The following is a 17,132-nucleotide window of genomic DNA, read 5'->3' as shown; positions in this document are numbered from 1 at the left end:
CTAGCACCAGCTGATCTTCGGTTTGCGCAGGGTGTCATCTGTGGCTTGTTTTTTTTTTGAACAAATATATTATGCAGAGCAAGCCCGCCTCATTAAAACCTTCCAGTCCCCTTCGGTACCCTGTAAGAAAAAGAGTGCGTTTCAAAACTTGCCCGCCAAAATACAGAGAGTCTGGTTACATCACGGTTACATCTTCCACTAACTGTGGATAAAGAAAAGGGGGCGGATCATCTAACCAGAAACTATTATCTATATCATCTAGTGATTTTGACACTAGATCCGCAGCTATGTTATTCTCCCTAGGATAGTGGCCTAAGCGTGACGAAGCAAATCCTGCCAAGATTGTTCGACACTCATCGATAAAAGGCATGCCCACTATCCTGTGCTCCTCTGGTTCCATGAACGCCTGGACAACCTCCAATGAATCTGTCTCCACATATATATGGTTGCATCCAATTCTCTCAGCTAGCCGTAGGCCGTCTCGGACTGCCTGACCCTCCGCAGTGGTGACATCAATAACCCCCTCAATCGGAATCCTACAAGCCGCAAGAAATTGGCCAGTGTGGAATTTCGGATGATACACCCCGTCGTTGCCCTTCTTGTGTCCAAATTTACCGCTGCATCGGTATTTAACTTTACAAATCCCGACGGTGGTTTCATCCAGCCCTTTTTCTCACCTCCCCCGCTTTTCTTCTTCGCCTTTACACAATTCATAACCATGGCTTTGATAGATAGGGCAGTTCTGCTAGCCAAGGGTACGTTTCCGCCATGTTTTACTTCTCTTCTTCTCCACCATATAAACCAAGCAGCAGTGACTATGATTTCATGAATTGGTAATACATTCAGGCCTTGTGGTGCTCTCACCTTAGTCATCAGAAGGTGCTCCAGCACCATGCAGCCTGATAAATCCACCTGTATAGCTTCATGTATAATTTCTGCCAGGCCTAAAGCTCTCCAAACAGATTGAGCTTTTTCACATTTAAACATCATATGATCTAGATCCTCCGCTCCACTCCCACACAGGGGACACTGTCCACTTCTTTCGATATGACAATTTGCTAAAGTACACATGCATGGGATAATGCCATGCAGGGCACGCCTGATTTTGTACCAAACCGTTTAATTCTTCAGAACGTTGTGTAATATAAAATGGGACGGTTCTTCCTACAAAAACCACTAAACTACTGCCAAAATTCGACCTAATTCGCGGCCGACCGCGAATTAGCATCGCCGTTCGTTAACTGAAGGAACGAAAATCAGTTTTTTGCTTTTCTTTCACTCTCTTTGAACAACCCGCCCCCGTAGCCATCTGCCACGTGAGGGAATGAGGGCGAACCCCCAGCCGCCGCGCGCCGTGACGTCCCCCATGACGCCGGCGCCGTGGACGGACCCGGGCGTCGGCACTGCGCCCAGCTCGCTATCGCCGCACGGATCGTCGTCCAACTGGTCTCGCCCTACTTATAGGACCGCCGCCCACCACCGGCCGCCGCCACTACCACCCGGCAGTTCCGACCTCCCACACCAATCAGGAATCAGGATCGACCGGCCGCCGTGAACCGCGCCACTATACTAGGAGAAACATGGGGTGGAAGGGCATCCTGGGCTTCGACTACGGCGTCGTGCAGGCGCCGCTCGGCCCCGACATCTCCGGCCCGGAGCTCGCCGCCGCCGTCGCCAACGCCGGCGGCATAGGCCTCCTCCGCCTCCCCGACTGGGTACCTCGATTTCCCCACCCCCTTTGCCATTTAGACACGCTTGTGCTGGTGTGCTGTGCTTGCTAATCGCTGTCCGCCTGCCCGCAGCCGGCGCCGGATCACGTCAGGGAGCTCATACGGAGGACGAGGAGCCTGACCGAGAGGCCGTTCGGGGCGGCCGTCGTGCTGCCCTTCCCGCACGAGGAGAACCTGAGGGTCGTGCTGGAGGAGAAGCTCGCCGTGCTGCAGGTGTACTGGGGCGAGTTCCCAAAGGAGCGGGTTGACGAGGCCCATCGCGCCGGCGTCAAGGTCTTGCATCAGGTGAGAACGTCTTTTTTTAGTAACTCCGATGAGAACGTCAGTTGCACATTTTGCTGGAATGGGTGAAGAACTGAAGACCAGTGTGTGCTTACTTTACACTTTCTTGTAGTACCAGTATTATTACCGATTTCAGTTCCCCTATTCAACATTTCCCTGTCAGAGCAGACTCATTCCTAACTAAAAGTGCCCAGCTAATAAGTCAAATTCATTGGAGCAAAATCATTTCTGTTCTGGAGACTTGAGAGAGGAGCAAAATGATTGCTGGCCATTAGCTAGAGATTGTTACTTGACACTTTGTTAACTAGTCAGAACTTGCAAAATAAAGATCATTCGCAGTGGTCAATGGGTTATGTCTATATCAAGCTTCGGGGAGGTGTTGTGTTCTTCAATGGTTTTGGCGCAAATGTGATGACAAAATTGAACAGGCTTTGATCTTATATAGACAGATGAAGGCTTCCAACAGAATTTGATCCTGCACATTGATATTTGGACTACGACAGGAAGGGGGCTAGAATTTGTGAACTCCTTGTCTAGCCATGAAGTCATGAATATACTTAATGAAATCAGAGGTTTCTACTGTCAGGACACACTTGCTCCTATTCTAATAAGTGTCTGATTCGGTGGAACCTCTTCTATTAGTGGGTCGCACAACACAGATTACACCAATAGATCTTCACAATTGCACTTAAACTCGTCAAGTTGATTTTTGGTATTTTTTACGTATTAACAATAGCTGACGATGTCACTGCTCATTACAAAATCGGAAATCAAATGACACTCTTAGAGTTTACATCACAGGCACAAATTTTGAAGTATCCTGTATTTTTAATTAAACATACTCACTTGTGGATTGTGGTTCTGGATTCTATTCAGCGTCATGTAGGCTATTCACCTCTGGGATCATAGAGATTGTAATTTAAATCACTTTAAGCAAGTTGTTTCGGGGTTAGGTTAGTACAGTAGAGAGAAAATATAATAATCAGGTTTAGTAGATATATTATCACAAAAAGGGAAAATGTTTGCTAGATATGAGCAAGCCCACAGCCTGTGGACATCGAAGCTGTTGTTGCGAATGTAAGTACCAAGCTGGGTGATAACAGCTGCATCTTTAGCTATTCTATTTTGGCACTTTTGTAGGGGAATTTCTAGCATGCCTCTGTTTTTTCAGGTTAACCATCTTGTAGTTTTGATACATAATAGATAAAACACTTTACAATTCTTTGTTCCACCAACTTTGCCATATAATTTTTGATCCATCCTCCACCGCTGTACTGTACGAACAACTTATTAGCTCAGTGCATAGTTACATACGACCATCAGAGTTCAGACCACTACCATCTGAGCGTAATACAGATCTGTAATCCACCATTGAATTCCACACATTGATCTAATTTATGTATTAACATATATAAACGACCAAACGATCTGAACTTTAATTCTTTATCGTTATCGATAGCACGTGCAACAAACTTGACAGAGCAGTACAAAACACAAACAACCAACTGGTTAGTTCGTGGAACGGCATGTTGCCTCACGTATGAAACAAAGACCGCTTGATATACGCCCATACTTCTAGGAACAATGCGTTCGACTAATTTCACGCGCTGATCAGATATCACTCATAAATGACAATTTTCCGTTGATACTGTTTTATTCAATTACAAACAAAAAGACATTAAAATGTGTTCCGCACAAGTATATTAGGTGTGATTGATTTCCCTAATCTAGTATCATGGACAGATGAAGATTCTGGTCATTCATCCAGTATTATTGCGACATATCTAGGTAAACAATAAATTATTAAGACGATTAAAGTGCGTTTGTACAAGTATAATAAGCTCGGTTTGTATTAGAAAGAACAAATCTTATCATTGACCCAGTGCTAATGTAATAACAACTACCAAATGCAACTTAAAAAATGTAATTCAAATATCTCCCATGCAATTGAGTGGGGCACCATGCTAGTTTTCATAATACTTATCGATATTAAACGTAAAGTTAACTTGATGGTAAAATATCTGTTACTTATTTGGCTCCAATTTGGGAGTATCACCAAAGAACTAGCCATGGAAAGAGCCGCATGGAAGCTTGCTATCCATGTGCCAGAACCATGAGTTGGTTACGAGATCTTATGGTTTTCACCTCTAGCCTACCCCAACTTGTTTGGGAATAAAGGCTTTGTTGTTATTGTTGTTTTGTATTTGGCTCCAATTTTCTAGGACTGATGGGATCATTATGGTATTGGATGAACTAGCACTAGTATCTGAGGCAGAGCGTTCAGATTTTGATGAACAGTCTTTTGGGGCCAAGAAATATACAATAAGTAACACCGTAGCAGTACATGATCTGTAGTGAAGCCTTGGTGCTCTATGATGATGACATATATGAGCATGTACGTCCGTGCGCATTTTTGTTGATTAAGGCTATATAAAATTTCCCTTGTCGGATGCACAGATTGGTACCATTGAGGAGGCACTGAAAGCTAAGGAAGCTGGTGTAGATGGAATTATTGTTCAAGGCCGTGAAGCAGGGGGGCATGTGATTGGTCAAGTAAGTCATAGTCCCACTTTGTTTTATATCTTCCATCTTGTGAAATTATTGTACGAAATCTTCCAATAAGCACACACCCATGCACTAAGAATCCACACCATGCGCTATATATGAGGCTAATGATTTAGCTTAGGGTCTCTTTTGTGGTGTCATCTCTGGAAGCATAACACACCTCACAAACCTGTGTCCATTTAATTGTATTCGTGAACTTTCATCTCAAACACCTTTTCTTTGAAAAAATAGGAGGGTCTGCTACCATTGCTGCCGAGAGTAGTGGATCTCGTTTCAGATAGTGCTACTCTGGTTATAGCGGCTGGTGGAGTTGTAGATGGCCGTGGCTATGCTGCCACATTGGCACTTGGTGCTCATGCTGTTTGCTTAGGAACTAGGTATTATCTCAATCTTCTCTTTGTATGATTATCTTCAAACCGAGCCTTTCTTGCATACTTCTGCATATTCTGGTTTTCACATTATAAAGTTCTCATTCTTGATTTTTTTTCAATAAAATTCCTTGACATTCAGGTTTGTAGCTACCGAGGAAAGCTTTGCACATCCTCTGTATAAGAAAACGCTAATCGAGATGAACTGCACGGACTATACAAATGTATTCGGGCGTGCTAGATGGCCTGATGCTCCACAACGTGTCCTGAAGACACCCTTCTACATTGAGTGGAAGAATCTCCCAGATCATGAAACAGAGGAAACTCAGCCTATTATAGGCCACTCTATCATCCATGGTGTGGTATGTATGGCTGCCTGACTTTCTTGAATTTACTCCATCATTCTGCATTTAGAAGTTGCAACAATCGTTGTTATGACCTTTCCACTCTTATTATTCTGATCAGTAGTGTAAATAATTTCATTTTAGAAGTCATATCGGGTATTTTCTAGACACGATGAAAAGTGGATGCGCTTTATCTGGAGGGCTTGGTTGTCTAAACTGCCGCTCCCAGGCTAATAATATGGGAAGTTTGATTCCCAACGAGGAACACAAGTCTTTGAGCTGTACCTTTGAAATTCTTTGAGTTCCTGGGGATCACAATCCATGAGTTGTAATTATAATTGACCTTTATTTCGTCAAAGTTTTGGAATGTCATATAGTCCCTCCGTCCAATAAAATAAGATATTACAACCAATAAAACGAAATATCACTTTAGAGCAAGGGTGACATGGAGCCCTTTATTTTTCAAAATTTGAAAACATGATTTCAAAGTTTCAAAAAATTCTAAACAAAATATCCGGACGTAGAAAATGTGCGCTACCAACATAAAAGATCTCAACCGAAATACTCCCTCTGTCCCGAAAAACATGGAGGAGGTACCTTATATTCTGGGCTTAACAAAAATTACAATATCTGACAGAAATTGGAGGTTTGAAATTTTCCACTGTTCACTACTTTAGATGTCAGATTTTTTTTTATTTTGTGTAACCCAAAATACGGGGTATTTCTAGTTGAGATTTTTTCACGTTAATAGATTACATTATTTCCTACATCTAGATTTTTTGTTCGGAAATTTTTGGAACTTGAAAACATAGTTTTTGAATTGTTCAAAAGCAGGCCTCATGTCTCCCGTGTTCCAAACGTCCAACTCTGCCAATAAAGGAGTTAATTAGTTGTAATAACATCATATATTGTTGGACAGAGGGAGTAACTTTAGGTGATCTTTAATGTTTCAAAAAAATAATTAGGAGCTCTTTGGACACCGGAAAGGCTGCTCCTATTTAGCACCAAACAAGCCCCACAAAAAAGCCTAGCTACTTTGCAAGCTACATCCAAACTGGAGAACTGGAATCCTAGAGTTCAGACAATCAGATTTGAAATGGTCACCACAGCTCAGGATTATTTCACTCGATTTTAAAATGTTCAGTCTTTACCCATTTTTCTTATTTCTAGGACAGACGGACCACTAGTAGATATCTATAGTTGATTCCATGGCTGTAGCTTTGGGGTAAGACCTATATATGTTAATGCTATCTCACTTATATTTTCTGTTCTTTCACAGTTCCACGGCTATATGGTTATTTGTTTGTTTCTGCCTTTTCAACTAGACCTGGGCCTATTTCCTGGACTTGCATCGCGATAGACCCACGCTAGAAAATTCTACTTGTAACATATCATAGTTGTGATGAATCATGGGCATCTATCATGCTGTTTGTACAAGATGGGCCTCAATGGGCGAGTTTGCCAAACCACTCATTACAACTTCAAATGCACATTCCGTACTTCTGCATCTGGACATTAATAATGGGCAACTAAACAATGATTTCGCATTTCCAGCACAAGGATGTACGTCGGTTTGCCGGTACTGTCCCGAACGCTACAACCACCGGCGACATCGATAGCATGGCCATGTATGCTGGCCAGGGCGTTGGACTAATCAGGGAGATCATACCAGCAGGCGAAGTTGTCAAAAGGCTAGTTGCTGAAGCACAGCGTGTCATCGGGGAGAAGCTTTCTGATTCCCCCAAATCATTGAAGTAGTGCTAGTAAAATCCTTCGTAAACTGCTAAATCGTATATTGTTGTGCAGGCTTTGTTGTATTTTTAGGTATTAGCCAATCAAAATAAATGAGTTTTCCCCAAGGTGTTCCTTTTCGACCACTGTGGTTGTAGGCTGGTGTTGGTCTTGGCTTCTATGTGCAATTGTAAGTAATAAGCAAAATAAAGATAGTGGTATTTTTTTGCTCAATACCATGAGACTGACAAGTGGAGCATGGGTGCTGGGCCACTTGTCACTTGTCAATTATACTCGTTTTGATGAGTAATTCTCCCTGATAACTGTTGAGTTACCTGAAAATGTCTCTCGATCAACAGAGTCAGTTGTCGTTTTTTCCTTCATGCCAAAATGAGGTGCCCAAACAGGCAAACACGATGGTTTGGGACTAGTGGTCTGGTATTTGAATCGAGTTGGATTCAGCCGGGTTCTTTGCGTACATTTTGGCTGATGTTTCTGTCGAAACGCCATTGATGCGCATGCACTGGCCGGGTCTTTCACCAACCTACTCAAATAACTTGACGGATTGTTGTGGACCACCCTCATTTCAGTGCCCATACCTTTGAGCTTCTGACTAGATCATGCCGGCGAGGTTAAAATGGGTGAAAATAACAACGGTACTGCTATTTTTGGGACCAGACTCTGAGGGGTGAGTTGGACACTGACAGGGATTTGTCGTGGCGATTTACACATGACTAGTAAACACGCACGTGCAATGCACGTGTAATGTTAGAAATCTCTTCACTCATTCTAAGCATTAGTAAATATAAAACAAATCAAATCCTAAAAAAATAAACAAATCATTGAAGAGGTCTAATAATATAGTAACTTAGAAATCATATAGTTATGAGAGATTCAGTTTGTACCCCCTGCTCAAAATCCAAATAAACTGATAATACGAAAATACAAAATCTGTCCGAGATACTCGACCACATTGATTTACTTCATTTTTATGCTTAATTTGAAAAAAAAAAATATACTTACTCCTGTGTAAAATAATTGCCTAAAAATGGATGTACCTAGACACTACAACATGTCTAGATACATTCATTTTTAGACAATTATTTTGCACTGGAGGGAGTAATAAAGTTTTCAACTGCACAAACTTGCAACGTACGCATTAAAAAGATGAGAACACAAATTTAACATTTATTTATACACAGAGTGACTTCACTCACTTATGAAATTTAAAATTTCATTAGTGAGGACCAAGGATGCATGTCACTACTTATTACTAACTTCAGACCTAGATATCTACCTAGATCATCCTTTTTTTAAGAAACGCAGTACAAACACAGATGCTCACATACACGCGCATACACTCAGCCCTATGAACTCACACACGTACACCCTACCCATATGCCCCTATGAGCACCTCCGAAAGACTAAACTTGCGGACTGGATCTTGAAATTGATGAAGTCATCATAAGCGTCTCGTTGTCGACGGAAATGTCGTCTCCACTGAATGAATATTCCGCCATTATGAGACACACAGATGTTAAACAAACATGGGGTTCGAACTCTGGTGGGCTAAAGGTACAACCACCCTAATAACCACCAAACCTCAGGTTGATTCTCTACCTAGATCATCCTTGAGCAAGGAAATAAAGGTGAAGTCCTCTGAACGCTCTCATCGTCTTCCCTCTGTCATACATACAGTCAAACACATGCTTCATCTTGGAGCGCGGTTAGATCCACCATCAGATTTTAGCTTCTTCATTGGAGGTTCTTCAATGAGATTGATGCTGGCATTAGTGCGGTCAAAAGCATCAGCCATGTTTATCTTAATCCACATTTGCAAATGCTGAGTTCCACTTCTATCGTTAGTATACATCATGGCCTCGTGGGCTACAAAGAATCATTACCAAAGAACTGAAAATGGATAAAATGGCATTAGATGGCCAAAGGATTTGCATTACAACATCAGTATAGGGATTTTGATTACTCGAAGCTGGTGCATAATCAAGTATCATCATTAGTCCACAGATCTTAAGGGCCGATAGAATCAGTGTCAAACATTTTTTTAAGTCAATATGAATAGTTCATCAAACTAATAATGTCGGCTAAAAGATCTCACCAACAAAACAATTCATGTAATATAAGATTCCAAATAAACAAAACAAGACAGAGATTAAAAATAAAGCCACCAAATTTGGAAGCACAAGAATATTTGCTACAAACCCTGCTGCCACATTCAACATCTTTGGCGAGGGGCGATTGAACACATCTAACCAAAATAATATACTGTGATCTAATATCAAGTCTCGGAACAGGGTGATAGAGATCGTAAACTGCTCAACATGAAAACTAATTAGGAAATAATTTGGCCACTACTTAGTTACGACAAAATGGTAATATATAGAAACTGAAAATGTATCTGTCCACTCATCCTGTTCTTGTCCGAAACAACTATCCTACATCCTACCGGCCTTTTTTAATATTTTCATCATCTTTCTTAAGCCACCTTTTGATCACTACTGAGTTGCATTCTTGTGTTTATTCAAATCACTGACATGTGTACACTAACACAGAGTAGAGGATTAGGTGTTAGACAAAGTTTTGTATAGTACAAAAATATGATGCCAACCAACTGCATATATTAGAAACAGATTAGCTACATTAATTAGAAACAGATTCGCTACAGGAACTGGTTAGCTTTCAAGAAAAAAATTTAAATTTTCGAAGACCAAATGCTACATTAGTGCAGAACCACATATGATCATAATATGTCCAAACCAATTTGGCCAACTTGCATCAACTATGACAAAAAAGAAAATCAATTTTGCTGCTGCAACATGTATAGAAGCACAAGGCATTACCTAATAGGCTAATACCCATGCAAGAAGCTATCTCAAGAGTCAAGATCCATATTTCCATTGGGGGCATGGAAGCTTCATGCAAGCAAAACAAAAAAAAGGTTACAGAGTTTACCTCAGAGTTTGCATGGTGATCAGGCCACTCTGAAACGTCAAATTTCTCTGCGATGTTTTGAGATCGTAATCAAGATTGAAAAATTAAAATAAAACTAATCATATAGAGTTTCCCAAAGGTATTCTGCAAAATGAAGAGAATTATACACACAAGGAACTATCAGGCCTATGGTACAATAAGAATATTAGAAGATAAATAAAAGTAATATAAAAATGTGGTGTTAAATTTCCAATCAAGTAAAGGTCATATTTCAGAACCTAGTGCACAAAAATCATATTGTCATTTTCTTTACCATATTCGTTGGTGCGCTGACTTTTATCATTACGCGGTACACAACTGTTGCAATGCTACTGCATAAGACAATACATTTTTCTATCAACTAAATATATAAGAAATAGTATGTGTACACTCCTGCCTATGAAACTATCCAGAGCAGCAGCACCTAGCCGCAAGGTGCTCCAACATCTCAGTGCAACTTTCATGTTAATGTCAAATTATAAGTCCTACCAGCGATAACACTATTAAGGAGTAAGTCCTACTACAATTTTCATCAAACCCCTAAATGGTGCAGCATAAACATAAGATTCAATGTTAGAACACAAGGCTCCAACCTGAGCTCTGAGAAGGTGAAGTGCAGCTGTGCAGGATAAGGAGTGTCAAATACTCGAACGATTTTTGAGTACTTGGTACAGTCAAATGGAAGTACATCTTATTGTGAATCTTAATACGAAGTTTGAAAAGTGAATGGTGTAAACTGGCCTCCCCACAAGCCTCCGTGACAGCAGGCCATTTCCAAAAATTGCGCTTTGAAATCTCATCTTAAGTTTTTTGCATACCACTCCTATCTCTCTGCCTCTTGATCTCGTTAGGATCTGCACATATAGCATGTTTTAGTAATTCACATAATCTGTACCATGCTCAACGCAACGTTCGTTGTTAACTACCTTGGCTTTGCCGGATAGTTATGTCCTGAATGGAGTGCCTTGGAAGATGAAATCCATTTGGTGATTGCCAATAACATGTAATCGAGCAACTGATTTCCATATGCTAGTAACTATTTGAGAACACTCCAACTTAGTGTAGTGCATGAATGGAAGGAAAACTTGAATTCAACTGCATAAGTGTACGAGCTTCGTACACTCCAAGAAATGGACATAATTTCTATAGATTTAAGCATCCAAAACAATACTATAATTATATACATGTAACCATTTATATCAAAATATCTACACCACTCACTATGTCAAACTGTACTGAAGTTCAGGTTTTGTACTATGTCAATTTTAAGTCCTGCAATAATTCAAGCAATATGACGGAAAGAAATAGTTCTATCTCCCATGTAAAACAGAATATAATCCTAGTCAAATTGCAAAAGCCAACAACACAGGACAAGGAATCTCCTCCAATCTTTAAAGACATTGGCCGGCCATTGATGCCCTAGATGAATCCCTTCCTATCTTTAAACACGTGCACATAGATTACTCATCCTCCCTCCAATCTTCTAAAATCAGAAGTAAAACATCAGTGAACTGTCACACCGACCTGACGAATTAACTAATTACCTCCATTACTCTAGCAACAGAAGTGTGTCAAGGCGTGGCTGATGGAAAAGTTTCGTCAGTGGACGGGATCAGTGGCGGAAATAAAGGCGTGAGGCCGGAGCCCAGTGAGACCCTGTCGTTGAGGGTGAAGAAGATGTCGCGATGGGTACGGACTATTGGCGGGAGCAGGGAACGTAGCCGCGATGCTCGAGTCCAGTAGTCCGACTGACCCAAAAAATCATACCAGCGAGCTCCACGAAGGCAGCGGCGGATCTTGAGTTTCCTGCTAGTCTCGCGACGGCGACGTCTTATAGGGCGTTTCTTGGAACTGAGGAAGACCGCGGGGACGGCATCCGCGGCGGCGTGCGCGGGGACAGGGGGCTGCGATTTTGGAGAGCGGCGCCGCGGTGTCATGGTCGACGCCGGCGGCGGCACACGGCGGCGCGGGAGGAGGCGTTGTGGGTATTCTGTGCGGCGGCAGCGGCGACCCCTGTTTATCTCGGGTGTGGAACCGTTCTATGCGGTACCTGATTAGTGGAGACGGAATTAGCGGAGAGGGGATCCTGCGCTCAACGCGTTGAGTTGCTCAACATTGGGTGGTTTTGGGTCGTTGGATCTGGTTAGTGTAGGGCTCAGATTTGTTCGATCTGCCTCTCTCTCTTTTTATATTAGTGGAGAAGTAGTCCGACTGACCCAAAAAATCATACCAGCGAGCTCCACGAAGGCAGCGGCGGATCTTGAGTTTCCTGCTAGTCTCGCGACGGCGACGTCTTATAGGGCGTTTCTTGGAACCGAGGAAGACCGCGGGGACGGCATCCGCGGCGGCGTGCGCGGGGACAGGGGGCTGCGATTTTGGAGAGCGGCGCCGCGGTGTCATGGTCGACGCCGGCGGCGGCACACGGCGGCGCGGGAGGAGGCGTTGTGGGTATTCCGTGCGGCGGCAGCGGCGACCCCTGTTTATCTCGGGTGTGGAACCGTTCTATGCGGTACCTGATTAGTGGAGACGGAATTAGCGGAGAGGGGATCCTGCGCTCAACGCGTTGAGTTGCTCAACATTGGGTGGTTTTGGGTCGTTGGATCTGGTTAGTGTAGGGCTCAGATTTGTTCGATCTGCCTCTCTCTCTCTTTTTATATTAGTGGAGATGGGGTTAACCGTTCGGAGTTGAGACCCGTACAATGTGCTGAATCTAGAAAAATAATTGCGTCCTGTGCTCACTGAAGTTTGCTTGGTATGCCATTTCTCATGATTATTCGCAGCATTATAGTAATCCTAAAGACGCAACATCGATGCTGCTTATTATGGATTTTTTTTCATAGTATATGTCTTCATTTATTGCACGGACACCCAGTTCGTGGCTTCTAAATCGCACATGTGGTGTCTAGCTCCACCGAGATGTCCTGTCGGGTCATCTAATTTCTCTTGGCTGACTGACCATGATGATGTTGCTGAACAAAACGGGCTGTGTTCAAACCGTAGACCTGGCATGCTACGGCCCATGCTCTCCTACTGCTTGTAAGAAGTCACCACCTGAGCTGGTGTATTCGAAAAAACGTCACGAGCTTGTTCCATTGCCTGCCCATATTCAGACGCAGACGTGACGGTAGAGCAAGGCAGTATTTACTCTCACTTTCGCCAGCAGTCAGCAGATACCTTTCCACACTACGGCTAGGCAGAGGACGTCCTGTCTGCCTCTACGAGTCCTGGGCTTTGACCCGTCTCCGCAGACGTAGTTTTCTCCTTCTGCGAGGACGAAAGGTAAAACCTTTCTTTCCTTCCGTTTTGAGCATGACTGGAGTGGAGCACTGTACAAGTGTTGCTAGCCTATTACCGTTACTATACCGCTCGATCAGATCCCGCAGTATAGTTAGCAATGATGTGTTCCAAAATGTTTCGGGGATTGACAGCTCGGCTGCACCACCTGAATTAAGTGCCTGCCCGTGCCCGGTGTGGCTAGCAGTTGGAGTTATTATTCAGTTAAGATTATCATCTGAATCTGAAATTAATTTAAGTGGCTAAATAATGGTTGGTGCCACATCGCTGATTGGATGCGATTGCCCGTTGGACTCTTTCAGAGATGGGTCGCTGCTGCAGGCCCGCCGGCTAGCCTAGTCAAAGCCCCCGCCCCCCCAACCCGTGCCCCCAGCTGACCGTCAATGGCCGCTGTAAAACCTGTGTGGAACTACGAGCTCGCTCGCCGGTTGACTGTTACAGCGGCGGGCGACCGCCCCGTACGTACTGCTGCTCCACTAGCCTATCGACAGGCTCGAGTCAGAGATCTGGTCTCGCCTCTCACCTCCCATCGCAAGCTCGCGCGGGGCGGCAGAAACGGTAGAGATAGATGGGCTACATCTCACTGACGAGAGATCTGGAAATCTAGAGCCAAGAAAAGGAGAGAAGAGACGTCCCCTCTCCTGGAAATTGTGCCTACGTGCTCATAGGCCGTAGCCACACTGTCGTCGTCCGTCGTCTGTCCTGCTGAGTGCTGCCGCTCCTGCTTCCAGTCCAGCAGCAGCAGCTTCCTTCCCCATGCCGTCTTCCCCGCTTCCTCTTTGACCCCCCCCTTCGCGGCCTCGTCGCCAGTTCCCCACAGTCACCTTCGCGCACATACACGAGCGCGCACGCAGGAGCAGCTCACTGCTCACTCCGCCAGCGGCAAGCTAGATTCGAGCTATTCAGCTATATAAGTAGCCATCTCCTCGTCGTCTTCCTCACTTCTCTAGCCAGCGCCCACGCCAATGACTCGACGACAAGGTCGGCAGGCTTGAGTGAGCAGGAGCCAGTGAACTGCAGCAAGATCGAAGCCATGAGACTAGCAGCCGCACTACTTGTGATCCTCGCCGCCGCCGCATCTATGAGCTTCTTCCTCCTTCTTGTGCCAGCTGCCGCCTCCAGGCCGTCTCCCCTGTTCTCCTCTTCCACGGTACGTGTGCGTGTGTTCAGCATTCCTTCCTCACCATCGTTTCCTCATTTTCTCTTGGCAACTCTGACGCGGCTGCATGTTTGTGTATGTGCAGGGTGGCATGGCGGCCGGGAAGGAGGAGGAGGAGAAGGTGCGGCTGGGGTCGAGCCCGCCGAACTGCCGCAACAAGTGCTACGAGTGCAGCCCCTGCGTCGCGGTGCAGGTGCCCTCCCTCTCCGCTCCGTCCAGGCCAGCTGCCACCACGGCGCGCGCCGGCGCCGGCGACGTCGTGGCGGCGCGCGGGGGCGTGCCGCTGCCACCGCCGCTCGTGACGCTCTCCGAATACAAGCCGCTCTGGTGGAAGTGCCAGTGCCGCGACCGCCTCTACGAGCCCTGACGAACGACGCACACGACGCAGCTCCGCTGGCCTGGACGACGAGGACGATGGACGCAGTGGCCGGTCGACCTCTATGGATGGATTAAGAGGAAGTTGGGTTGAATTTCGAACTAGTGCTGTAAAAACTGTAGTTTTCGTGAGAGAAATTTTGGAGCTTAGGATTTCTTTTTTTCCCCCTCTTCTTTCTCAGGTTCGCTCTTGTTTACGTCGTGATTTGGTATCTACATGTCGAGTATGTACACGTGGATATTCCGACATGGTATGTATGTATGTATGCATTGCATGTGCTGAGTGCTGACCATGGTCCATGGTCCATGGAATCGTGGCCAATCCAGCCATCATTGGTGCCGGGATGGAGTAAATAGTATCGCTAGTTAATTCTCTGTCCCTGCCTGTCCCGTGCCATGATGAATGTTATCTTCTTCTTTGGCTCTGGGTTTCTTTGACCTATACATATTGCCCTTTGCCAAAAAATTAACTATTTATAATGCCCTCTACGAAAACTTTTCAACTCATATGCATTTCTTTGGGGTCATCCAATCTTCGTTGGCTTATTTGAGTGTAGATTTAGGGAAATCTACATTGGCTCATAAGTGTAGATGTGCCTGTTAGTGCAATATGCTTGTTGTATTATCAGAAGGCCAAATGCCACAATATATAGTTCATGTACAGGTGCAAATATGCAGGAAGCCGCCTAACATATGGGAAACTACAATACAAATATATACATCTAACACCCACTATTTAAAATTATATTTCAAAATGTTTAAAAATTCTGAAAAAAATATCAGGGTGTCTATCTAGACATTCTATGTTCGCGCACAAAGTTTCACAGAAAAATATTATTTTTTGTGAAGTGTAGAAAAACAATTTCCGACACACCAAAATAGCTTTTAACAAGATATTTTTTTGTCTTTTTTTTACATAGTGCACGCAAAATGTTTTTTCTGCCAAACTTTTGTGAGCTAACATAGAATGTGAGGATGCACACTCAGGATTTTATTTCGAATTTTTTAACATTTTGAAATAAATTTAAAATACATTTCATATAATAGGTGCATCTAGACCTATGAGCCAAAACACCATGTCCCTAGATTTAGCCATTCTTAGCCTAGGATGGTAAAAAATAGCTAAGGCATGCCCATTTGTTTGGCTACTTGGTCATGTTATTCAAGATGACAAGACTCAGCCATATGAGACCCTCTCAAAAAACATCCTCAGCCACTTTATGTCAAAAAAGAAAAGCTAACATGGGCAGGTTTGGCTATCAATATGGATCACAATATGTATATTTCTATTTTGATTAAGTTGATACTTCCAAGGTCCAATAATCACCATAAATTGCTGAAGTAGGGAATATATTGTCATGAAGATAGCAGAATATGTGAGCGGTCAAAAGAATGTCGGATCACATAATTACTTAATGGTTAGGATGAGAATGCAATTATATTAAATATAAGTTCTTGTGATTTCTCTTGAGACAATTATTAATTTTTGCATCCACAACATTGTTTTTTGTGTTAGAATGCTGGTTATAAATATTTCAGAGACCACAAGCAATAATATTTCCTTTTGATTCTTGGGGAACTATTGATAGTTAATATTTTTCGTCTGTTATTTATTCCTATGTTTATTTTATAGTGAAAAATTCCTCATCATTTTGTTATGACATTTTCTCCTATGATATTGTTTTGTACGCCATGTGTGCCGACATCTTTTAGCTTACAATTTATAATTATGCTTACTTTACGTGCAAGTGTTCTTGAAAGGACACAGATGTCGCCTACAGGGGGAGACGATGATTTATCCTGAAGTTCACACTCTTGCGAGTGCTAATCTCCGTTGGAGAGGTGCGGTGGCTTAGTGCTCCCGAACGCCACAAATGGCCTCACCTTGAGGTGTGGTTGCTCGATGCACACCAACGCCACAAAGGCCTCACCCCAAGATGCGGTAGTCACACCACACACCGAGCGCCATGAAGATGCCTCACCTTATTCTCCGGCGACCTTCGCCACAAAGGCCTAGGTCACGTTTTCACTAAGGGATTTCCTTCGAGGCGGAAACCGAGCCTTACACAAAGCTTGGGGCACGCATCCACAACTTAATTGGAGGATCCCAAGAAATCTCCACAAAGGTCTCAAATCCGTCTAGGGTTCCAAGAACCCAAGAGTAACAAATTTCTTGCTTTCACTTCCACGAATCACCGTGGAGAACTCAAACCGATGCACCAAATGCAATGGCAAGAACACCACAAAGATGCTCAAGTACTTCTCTCTCAAATTCCAACAAAGCTACAAAAGCTAT

General features: G+C 43.7%; 2 protein-coding genes and 1 long non-coding RNA gene across 3 annotated transcripts; 2 read left to right on the top strand and 1 right to left on the bottom strand.

Annotated features, from left to right (window-relative positions):
- The first annotated feature begins 1,478 nt into the window (after positions 1–1,478).
- On the top strand, positions 1,479–7,293 carry LOC124672011 (NADH:quinone reductase-like). The gene is made up of 6 exons (XM_047208341.1): positions 1,479–1,715; positions 1,803–2,015; positions 4,470–4,565; positions 4,809–4,954; positions 5,088–5,307; positions 6,844–7,293. The coding sequence occupies exons 1-6, from the start codon at positions 1,581–1,583 to the stop codon at positions 7,045–7,047; spliced, it is 1,014 nt and encodes a 337-aa protein (XP_047064297.1). The 5' UTR covers positions 1,479–1,580; the 3' UTR covers positions 7,048–7,293.
- A 1,228-nt stretch (positions 7,294–8,521) lies between these two features.
- On the bottom strand, positions 8,522–11,209 carry LOC124682195. The gene is made up of 2 exons (XR_006996184.1): positions 10,935–11,209; positions 8,522–10,862 (listed from the first exon to the last, which is right to left on the bottom strand). It is a non-coding gene; the product is annotated as an uncharacterized LOC124682195 (long non-coding RNA).
- Positions 11,210–13,685: 2,476 nt separating this feature from the next.
- On the top strand, positions 13,686–14,828 carry LOC124651573. The gene is made up of 3 exons (XM_047190636.1): positions 13,686–13,764; positions 14,034–14,452; positions 14,547–14,828. The coding sequence occupies exons 1-3, from the start codon at positions 13,686–13,688 to the stop codon at positions 14,826–14,828; spliced, it is 780 nt and encodes a 259-aa protein (XP_047046592.1).
- Positions 14,829–17,132: the final 2,304 nt, after the last annotated feature.

The sequence above is a fragment of the Lolium rigidum genome, chromosome 1 (assembly GCF_022539505.1).
Source record: "Lolium rigidum isolate FL_2022 chromosome 1, APGP_CSIRO_Lrig_0.1, whole genome shotgun sequence".
Classification (NCBI taxonomy): domain Eukaryota; kingdom Viridiplantae; phylum Streptophyta; class Magnoliopsida; order Poales; family Poaceae; genus Lolium; species Lolium rigidum.
Note: the sequence above shows the minus strand (reverse complement) of the source record. Positions and strands in the feature narration are given on the sequence as shown.

What these genes read in the sequence shown, in the direction of transcription:
- LOC124672011 (XM_047208341.1), top strand. Translation starts at nt 1,581, where the DNA reads ATGGGGTGGAAGGGCATCCTGGGCTTCGACTACGGCGTCGTGCAGGCG. An exon ending in TCCTCCGCCTCCCCGACTGG is followed by an intron (nt 1,716 to 1,802) that starts GTACCTCGATTT and finishes GCCTGCCCGCAG; the next exon opens with CCGGCGCCGGATCACGTCAG. An exon ending in ACTCTATCATCCATGGTGTG is followed by an intron (nt 5,308 to 6,843) that starts GTATGTATGGCT and finishes TCGCATTTCCAG; the next exon opens with CACAAGGATGTACGTCGGTT.
- LOC124651573 (XM_047190636.1), top strand. Translation starts at nt 13,686, where the DNA reads ATGGCCGCTGTAAAACCTGTGTGGAACTACGAGCTCGCTCGCCGGTTG. An exon ending in GGCGGGCGACCGCCCCGTAC is followed by an intron (nt 13,765 to 14,033) that starts GTACTGCTGCTC and finishes TCCTGCTTCCAG; the next exon opens with TCCAGCAGCAGCAGCTTCCT. An exon ending in CCCTGTTCTCCTCTTCCACG is followed by an intron (nt 14,453 to 14,546) that starts GTACGTGTGCGT and finishes GTGTATGTGCAG; the next exon opens with GGTGGCATGGCGGCCGGGAA.